The 10,149-nt window shown below is 40.9% G+C and overlaps 1 protein-coding gene across 1 annotated transcript in view; it reads right to left on the reverse strand.

Moving 5' to 3' along the window:
- DDX10 (DEAD-box helicase 10) overlaps positions 1-10,149 on the reverse strand; it is a 340,206-nt gene that overhangs the window by 264,007 nt on the left and 66,050 nt on the right. Inside the window, exon 12 of the mRNA XM_032780205.2 lies at positions 1,249-1,337. Within this exon, the coding sequence (XP_032636096.1) occupies positions 1,249-1,337 (89 nt within the window). The remainder of the gene's footprint in view (positions 1-1,248; positions 1,338-10,149) is intronic.

The following is a 10,149-nucleotide window of genomic DNA, read 5'->3' on the forward strand; positions in this document are numbered from 1 at the left end:
ACTAAGAGCTCATGCTCAGCTGATTATTCACCATGATCCCCAAATTTTTTTCAGAGTCACTGCTTTCCAAGATAGAGTCTCCCATCCTGTAACTATGGATTACATTCTTTATTCATAGATATGTTCATTTACATTAAGCTGTAATAAAAACGCATATTGTTTGCTTGCACCAATTTTACGAAGCGATCCTCATCACTTTGTATCTATGACCTGTTCTCTTCATTATTTAACTTCCCCCAATTCGTGTGTTATCTGCAAACTTTATCAACGATGATTTTGTACTTTCTTCCAAATCATTGATTAAAAAATGTTAAATAGCATGGATCCAGGAATAGGTCCCTGCAGGAGCTCACTAGAAACACCCCCATTTAATGGTGATTCCCCATTTGCAATTACAGTTTTTAATCATTTAATGTGTGCCAGGTTAATTTTATATCTTTCTAGGTTTTTTAAATCAAAATGTCATGTGGTACCAAGTCATATGCCTTACAGAAGTAGATTACATCAACACTATTACCTTTATCAACCAAACTTGTAATCTAATCAAATAAAAGTATCAGGTTAGTGTGACAGGATCTATTTCTCACAAACACATGTTGATTGGCATTAATTATATTACCATCTTTTAATTCTTTATGAAATTGAGTCCCATATTGGTACTCCATTATCCTCCTCAAGACTGATGTCACACTAACAGGCCTACAATTATCCAGGTCATCCCATTTATCTTTTTTAAATATTGGCACACCATTAGCTTTCTTCTAGTCTTCTGGTACTTCCCCGTTTCGAGACTTACTGAAAAAATCAACAATAATGATCCAGTGAACTCCTCAGACAGCTCATTTAAAACTCATGTGTGGAAGGTATCTGGACCTGCTGATTTAGAAATGTCTAACTTTAATAGCCTCTATTTAACATCCTTCTGAGATACTCCAGGCTCAAGGATGTCATTGACAGAGGGAAAAAATCCCATTACTTCTTTCTTTTGTATCATGTATTACAATTTTTGTCTTCACTGCAGTAAGTTACTATCTTTGTGGAACAATGTACAATTTACATAACATTTTCCCTACAATGTGGGTCTACAAAATGTTCAAAAACTACATTAGTAGGAAAATGTTACAAGACACATCAAAATTAGAATTTTGAACATGGTAAAATGACTATTTAACACAAAGTTGAAGATATCAGGGGAAAGAAGGTAAGCATTTCACTTTCAATACTGTACTTACTATAGATAGTACTTACTGGGCATATTCTGCTAGAGGTAACTTAAAGACATCAAAAACTTCTTTGTTCTTCATTAGGTAGACTGAACGCAAGTAGGATACAAAACACTGAAAGGAGAAGAAAAAAGTGTTTTAAAACAGGAAAGAAAAATGCTCTCATTCAATTAAATGTATATTAACATTACACCATATGGCTAACTAGAAAAAAAGTGGAGAATTCTAATACTGGTTTTGTCTAAGAACTTATTTATCCACATAGTTTCAACAAAAGAACCTCTATCATAAGCTGATCTAGTTCTAATATTTCAACACTTCATTCGGAGCAGTCTAATTGGCTCATTATGCTAATAGTGTATAGTGTTAGCTCTGCTAGTCACAAAACATTCTTGTGAGGGGAGCTAGAAAGAGGAGACTATTGCATGTATTACTCAAGAGCTGGGAGGGAAAAAAAATGCAGTTATTGGACTAGACTATCTCAGTTAAACCAATGTAAAGATCTCCAGCAGTGACACAGTACGTAGCACTGGAACTTGGCTTTTTTTGTATTTTTTCTCATCTTTCCTACCATCTCAAACTTTTAGTCTGTCCACTTATTTCATATTGCTTCCTACCCTCCTCTTATTAAGTACACTTCTCTCACTTGCCAAAATCATCTCTCCTTTACTTCTTAAAATTTAAGCTCTTTGCTCCATCCTTGGAAACCATCTTTAACAACTAGTAGAATTTGTTTTATGGGAGGTTTTTTCCTCCCTGCTGATGAAACAACCTTTGCTGCAGATTCTGCTTACAGTTTTTTTCTATCCAGACCGCAATCAAAAACTAGAAAAATCACTGCTATAACACTAGGCAGCCTGCACTGGCAAAGCAGAAGAACACTGCTAACTCATGTGTATCACAGAGTAAATCATTGTTTATTTCAGTGTAACCATTCCGTAATTTTTGTTTTGGGCATCACTTGAAAATTACATGACTGTCTCTTCTTTGTTGATTCATTCATGGAATTCTGAGGTGGCCTCCTGTTGCCTGAGATACAATCAAGCAGACTTGACATTTTCCGCCCCTCAATTTAAAAAAAAAAAACCAAAACTTTAAATCTATTCATCAATAACTCAAACTCAGTATACACACTTTGACAAATGGACTTAATTTAATCTCCACAGAAATGTTGAAGGTAATATGGTAATTTCTCTCATGTTTTGCAGTATAGCAGAATTTAATCTTTTGGTTTTGCTTGTACATGTACAAGGATTCAACGTAGCAAAGGAAAGGTTGAGCTGATCTTCATTAAATCGCAGTTTGTAACATGAGCCAAAAAAAAAAAAAAAAAATCTGAGTATCACTCTAGATCGGGGTGGGCCTGCTGGACTGCCATGACTAACATTTCTGTCTGGCCTCCTCTCCCCCCTCGTGATCTCTGAGTTAGGGCTATCAGAAGTCCCGTGCTCAGACCCGCTGCCTCCCTCCCCCAAGTGGAGCACAGAGATATGCCAGCAGCAGCTGGCCGCAGCTGCTTCCAGGAGCAGCATGGGGCCATGGCATGCAGGCAACCTGCTTGAGCACTGCTGCGCTGCCAGCCAGGAGCCACCTGTGGTAAGCGCCTCCCGGACGGAGCCTGTACTTCACACCCCCTCCTTCACCCCCCACCCCCTGCTTCACGTCAGAATTCCCTCCTGTACCCAAACGTCCTCCCAGACCCTGCATCCCCTCCATTAATATAGTAGAAATGTGCAGTCCCTGACAACTTACCAAAATTCGTGGAGTGACCCCACTGCGAAAATTATTGCCCACCCCTGTTCTAGATCTTTCTATTTAAGTGCAGTGGTCCAATAATCCTATAACCTATTCTTTGATTTGAGTCCCATTCAGTATACATTTTCCTGAGTCTCAAGCCTTGCTCATTCACTATATGGACACAGTACACATAATCTATTAGGAGCATAAATTGCAAATTCTTATATCATAATATACTGGTGGCAGAAGAGTAGCTAAGTAATTGCCACTCAGAGTGTCTACAGTACGAAAATGTTTGGAGTGGTTACTACTTTGTATTTAACTATCAGTAAGGCTAAGATTTTGTCACGGATATTTTTAGTAAAAGCCATGGAGACAGGTCACAGACAATAAACAAAAATTCAAAGAAGCCCTTGACCTGTCCATGATTTTTAATAAAAATATCCCTGACAAAATGAGGGAGGAAGGAGGGTCCAGCATCTATAGCTACTGGGGCTCTGGGGACTGGACAGCTTCTGGGAGCTCTGGGGGGCCCCTTGCAGCGGCTGGGAGCTCCGGGGTCCTCCTGCTGCCCAGTAGCTGGAATGTGCGGGGCGGTGAGACGCGAGTCTGCAGCTGACAGCTTGGGGCTGAAATGGAAAATGTCACGGAGATCTCTGGAAGTCATGGATTCTGTGACTTCTGTGATATAATTGTAGCCTTAACCTTTTTTTTTTTTTTAAAGAGGGGAGGGATAGCTCACTGGTTTGAGCATTGGCCTGCTAATCACAGGGTTATGAGTTCAATCCTTGAGGGGGCCACTTACGGATCTGGGGTAAAAATCAGTACTTGGTCCTGCTACTGAAGGCAGGGGCTGGGCTCGATGACCTTTCGAGGTCCCTTCCAGTTCTAGGAGATAGGTATATCTCCAATTATTTATTTTATTAGTTTGTAAATCATATGCAGTTCTAGTAGCATTATTTCTTAACATTTTGTTAAAGATTATGAGAGGGAAGAGCAGACTCCCCAACTCTTTCACCCTTAGCGGCAGAACATTTCTCCACATTGGCCTGTGTCAAGTGTGTGTTTTCATCTGCTTGGTAAAAGTCAAATGTAAAGGGGAAAAAAGGGACTTGTGCCCATTTCTTCATGATTCATAGACTTTAAGGCCAGGAGGGACTATCATGATCATCCAGTCTGGTCTCCTGCACATCTCAGGCCACAGAAACTCACCCACCCACTCCAGTCATAGGACCATAATCTCTGGCTGAGTTACTGAAGTCCTCAAATCTTTATTTCAAGACTTCAAGTTAGAGTAAATAGTGGATTCTCTCTAGCTCAAACCAGCAAGTGAGCTGTGCCTCATTCTGCAGCGGAAGATGAAAAACACCCACTGTTTCTGCCAATCTGAACCGTGGGAAAATTCCTTCTGGACCCCCAATATGGTGATCAGTCAGATCCTGAGCATGTGAATAAGACCCACCAGCCAGACACCTGGGAAAGAACTCTCTGTAGTAACTCAGAGCCCTCCCCATCTAGTGTCCCATTTCCAGCTGTTGGAAATGTTCCTAATAGCAGTTGCAGATGGAGCACATGCCATTGTAAGCAATCAAATCACACTACCTGCTCCACAAATGTATAAAGCTCAATCCTGATGCCAGTTAGGCTTTTTTACCCACACTGAGCCCTTTGGAAGGCAGTTCCAGAACTTCATTACTTTGAAGGTTACAAAACCTCCATCTAATTTCAAGGCTAAACGTGTGGATGGCCAGTTTACATCCATCTGTTTTTGTGTCAACATTGGCCCTTACCTTAAATAACTCTTCTCCTTCACTGGTATTTATCCTTCTGATATATTTATTAGAGAGCAAATCATATCTCCCCTCAGCCTTCATTTGGTTAGGCTACACAAACCAAGCTTTTTGAGTCTCCTTTCATACGGCAGGATCTCCATTCTCCTGACCATCTTAGTAGGCCTTCTCTGCGTCTGTTCCAGTTTGAATTCATCTTTCTTAAATATGGGAGACCAGAATGCCACTCAATATTCCACATGACATCTCACCAGTGCCTTGTATAATGGTAATAATACTTCCATATAGCCACTGGAAATACCCAACCTGATGCATCCTAGGGTTGCATTAGACTTTTCCATGGTTGCATCACACTGGCAGCTGATCCTGTTATCAGTCAATACACCCAGGTCTTTCTCCTTCTCTGTCACTTCCAAGTTCTCAGTTTATAGCAAAAATTCTTGTTAGTTCCCAAGTGCACAACTTTGTACTATTAAATTTCATCTCATTTCCATTACTTCAGTTTTCAAGGTCACCCATATCTTCTTATATGAAATTCTGGTCCTCCCAAATTTCGCAACACCTCCCAACTTTGTGTCATCCACAAATTATACTAGCACTCACACTTTTTGCATCAAGATCATTAATGAAAATGTTAAATAAGATTGGTCTGTGATTGATCCTTGTGGAACGCCACCAGTAACCTCTTTCCAGCCTGTGTTCATCTTTCAGCATGAACCTTTAAAGTCTCCCCTTAAACTAGTTCCTTTATTTAATTATATTAATATTCTTATATTAATCCTGATGTTCTCCAATTTAAGTAATAATTTCCCATGTAGAATTGTATCAAATGCATTATTAAAATCCTGGTAGACTAGATCTACTGCACTTCCTTTGTCTAGAAAAATTGGTTATCTTCTCAAAGAAAGTGATCAGGTTGCTCTGGTACAATACAAAACTTCGGTAAAACCATGTTGTATTTTATCCAATTACTGTTTACCTCCATGTCTAACTACTTTTTTTTCAAAATTTATTCTAAGAACATCCATAGAATTGAGGTCTGGGGGTCTGTAGCAGACCCCAAGCACTATCCCAGGGGAGCCTCTGTTATCTTTCTTCCCCCAAGTGATTTTGACCCAAACAGATTCCAGTTTATCCATTGCATCACTTCTAATTTTACAGTATATCTCATCTTTAATATACAATGCTACTCCTCCACTTTTACCTTTCTTTTTTGAACAGCACATACCCTTCTATACCTGTATTCCTTTCATCATTACTATTCCACCATGTTTTCATTATCCCTGTAACAACCGGTTTAACTTCCTGCACCAGTTGTTCTAGTTCCGCCATTTTGTTACCCAGACTCCTTGTACTTTTGTATAGACATCTTAGCTGTTTCTGCTTGTCTTCATCCAAGAGCTCCACCCGATTAGGTACAAACTTTTTACTACCAGCATGTATCACCTACCTGACAGTGACTGTCACTCTCTTTCCTCTTGTTGTCCATTCTCCTACACTATATTGCTCCTTTCTCCATTTACTTGATTTTCCTCCCACTCAATATTAGAATCAGGTGTGGAGATTACATGAGCTCCTGCCACCATCTCCTCCAAATTCCTAGTTTAAAGCACTTTTAATCAATCAGTTGTGCTAGCCTCCATCCGAGAAGTCTATTTACTTCGCTAATCTAGGTGGAGTCCATCCCATGAGAACAGTCCTCTGTGAATGTCTGCTAGTGGCCAAATATTCCAAAGCCTTTTTTATAACACCACTGCCTGAGCCACCTGTTGATCATCATAATCTTGTCTTGCCTTTGCTCTCCTCCAGACAGGTAGATTTCCACAGGAGATCACCTTAGCCTCTATTTCTTTAAGCATCGTCCCCAGCCTGGTGTAGTCTTCCTTGATGCATCTCATCAAGAATCTAGCAGTATCATTTGTTCCCACATGAAGGCTGGTTAGTGGACTCTTTCCTACTCCCATTAACATCTTCTTCAGACTCTGGTATCTTAGCTTCCACCAGACAGCACACCCTTCTGTTCTCCAGATCAGCTCTGGTGACAGAGCTTTCTGTTCTTCGTAGGAAGTCCCCAGTCACATAGACCCGACTCTTCCTAGTACTGGTACAATTATTCAACCTTCCCCCTTCTGCTCTTTCTGGTTGCAAGGTTTCTTTTGTTTTTTGTTCTCACTTGCAATCTTCTGTGAGTCATCCTCTACCCTCTTGGAGCTCCAAACTTTAGCTACTGCCATTGTCTCTTACCCAATTCTTGTAGGACTGGCTATTCTTCTCTTCTTCCTTGCTCTCCCATGTTATGTTACTGCCTGTGTCCCCCCTTCATTTGCCAACTCAGTGAACTGGTTCCTCAGCTCTCTCCCCCTTCACAAACTGGTCTTTTCCTCTGCCTTGTTCTCACAGTCACTTACTTCATCCAACAGTCTACCCTCGCCCACTGGCCCCACCTCCCCCATTGGCCTGGGACAGCGAACCGTGGCCAGTGGGAGCTGCAATCTGCCGAACCTGCCGACGCAGCAGATAAACAAACTGGTCCAGCCCGCCAAGGTGCTTACCCTGGCAAGCTGTGTGCCAGAGACTGCCAACCCCTGTGCTAGGAGATAGTAATAGAAGGGGACAAGCAAGAGACTCTCTAACCACTAGAGAACCTAGGATTCCAAAGCCTCAGTATTCCTCTTTCTAGCAAACAGTTTGAGAAATCAAGTGGCATAGTGTCTGTCTTCTCCTCCTACTATTGATGATAACCTACTACTGCTACCAGTTATTCCTTAAGTTCAAGCAGTACATGTTCTTATGATTCATGTAAGGGTCAATATGTTACCACATGACAGAATTTTTGTACTTCAGTTTGTTTTTTGGCAGAAATTTGAGGACATATGCTCAACTTAATGGCATTTCTTTCTTTGGATGCAACATACTAACCTCTGAACGCCACATCCAACCAATGGGTATGAAAAAGAATAAGGGGGACGGTATAAGGAGGAAGAAAGAGGACCTGGTGTGATCCGAGGAACAGAGCCACTGGCATGCCGAGGGACACACTCAGACTCTGGTATAGGAAAAAATAGGGGACCCTACAATGGGAGGGGACAAGAGGGCATGAGGGACATCGCCCTTGTTATGAGGGTGAGGTTAAGCAGCCTGCAGCAAGGCCCCCGAAGTAAAGGGAGTTGAGAGGTTGACACATAGGGAGTACCTGGAGGCAAACAGAGGAATGCAAGCTGCCCCTGGAGTGGACAATGCACTACAGAAGCAACCAAGAGTGAGTGAAGCTGCTAGGTGTACTAACCAAAAGCCCTTAGCCCAATTTGTTCCCCTCTCTCCCTTCTGGTTTTCAGACCTTCATCAAATCAATAGCGTTCTTACCTCTCATGGACAGAACATTCTCTGAAATTCTGGACTGAATTCAGCATTCAAAAGTTATTGCATTACAGCCAAACACAGAAATGTCACCAGGCTGTGTGTAAGGCTACAAAGGCTTGGCCAATTAAAATCACATTAACTCCTAGAGGACCCAATTGAGATAAATTGCTATGGAATTAGACATTGCAGATACACATAGTAAGAGACAGTACCTGCCCCAAGGGTAAACAGACAAATGACAAAAAGGGTGGGAGAGAAGTGTCATCCCCATTTTACCAGATGAGGCACAGAAAGATTTAAGTGACTTCCCCAAGCTATTACATGAAACATGTAGCAAGGCCATAAATTGAACTCAGATCTGATTTCGGTGCCTTAAGCACAAACCCATCATCCCTTTTAAGGATATGTTTTCAACACACACACAAACTGCTGTCATCATTTTAAAATTAAAAGTGATTCCTCTTAGGTTTTGAAGCCCATCCGCACCCACATTGGACAGGCAAAAGGGGAAAAAATATGTCAGCCTGAACCTTTAATTAGTTGGTCCTGCTGTTTTAGCAGGAACGAGTGGATAATACTGGCTGACATTTCCACTTTTTTGGTATTGCTTTCAGTCATAAAAATATTATTGGATGAATTCAAAGTTTGCACCAATATGGAAGATTAACACCACATGTCAATGCTGGATTATATTACTATTTCTATTATAGTAGCACCTACTCTCCCCAGATGAGGATTGGGGTTCTATTGCACCAAAATAAAATTAGCCACAATTTTGATTTAGTGATATCTTTCTCATATTGTAGTTTTCAATACACAAAATACACATACACAACGATGTGCTTTTTTATTTGTCTGCTACAGCAAAAATTGGAGCAATAAAACTTGACTGAATATGAAGTATACTATTATAACTTCATGCCAGTCCTTCCAAGAAGTGAGGAGGAAGTGACGGATATATACCACTTCAACATTTAAGCCTTCCCTATCAAACTAGAGGAAGCAGTGAATGTATCTGCCTCATATTTTCCTTCAAGAATCATTAACTCATCCCTCTTGGGAGGAGCCCTTATGTACCACTCTCCAAAATTAACCTTCCATTTTCAACAGGAAGCTGCAGAGCTGGTGTGATTTTTGAAAATTCTGTTCCTTGCATAAACAGATGGTTAAGGGTTAATGCCTCTTTTACCTGTAAAGGGTTAAAAAGTTCACCTGGCCTAGTTAACACCTGACCAGAGGGACCAATGGGGGAACAAGATGTTTCAAAAGGAAGGAGGGAAGTTTTTCCTTTGTTTAGAGTTTCAGTTTCAGCCAGAGTGAAAAAGATCAAGGAACCAGCCTCTTATCAGAGTAGTAAGTTTTAGAAAGGGATAAATAGGTTTATGCTTATTTTCTTTGTAACTTGTCTTGGTACCATTAGGGAATTATCAAAATTGGGTATTTGGGTAGCTTCTTTGTGTACCTAAATTGGTGCCCAGGGGAACATCCTCTGTGTTTGAAATCTGTTGTCTGTGAGAGTAGCTGGTATGCTAATTTCTCCCAGAGTGTTTTCTTTTTACTTTTCTTTTCTTTAATTAAAAGCCTTTTTTCTTAATACCGGATTGATTTTTCCTTGTTTTAAGATCCAAGGGATTGGATCTGGACTTACCAGGGAATTGGTGAAGGAGTCTCTCCAGGCTACCCAGGGAGGGGAAGGTTTGGGGGGGACAGGGAGTGATCCAGACACTGAAATTCTGGATGGTGGCAGTGATACCAGATCTAAGCTAGTAATTAAGCTTAGAAGTGTCCATGCAAGTTCCCACATCTGTACCCTAAAAGTTCAGAGTGGGGACGGAACCTTGACATGGTGAGCAGCGGTGAGGGATTTTTTAGGAACCAAAAGCCAGATTTTTTTTTTCCTCCTTTGACATGCTGGGGAAGCAGTGAAGGAGAGATACCCTGAAGGCAAACAGATAAAGGTTTTTCTAACAAGGCTTTGTTAGAAAGGATTTCCAGCTAGGCTTAGCTGGAGGGTAATTAACAGTTTGCAAAAGACAAGT

The sequence above is a fragment of the Chelonoidis abingdonii genome, chromosome 1, assembly GCF_003597395.2.
Source record: "Chelonoidis abingdonii isolate Lonesome George chromosome 1, CheloAbing_2.0, whole genome shotgun sequence".
NCBI classification, from domain to species: Eukaryota; Metazoa; Chordata; order Testudines; family Testudinidae; genus Chelonoidis; species Chelonoidis abingdonii.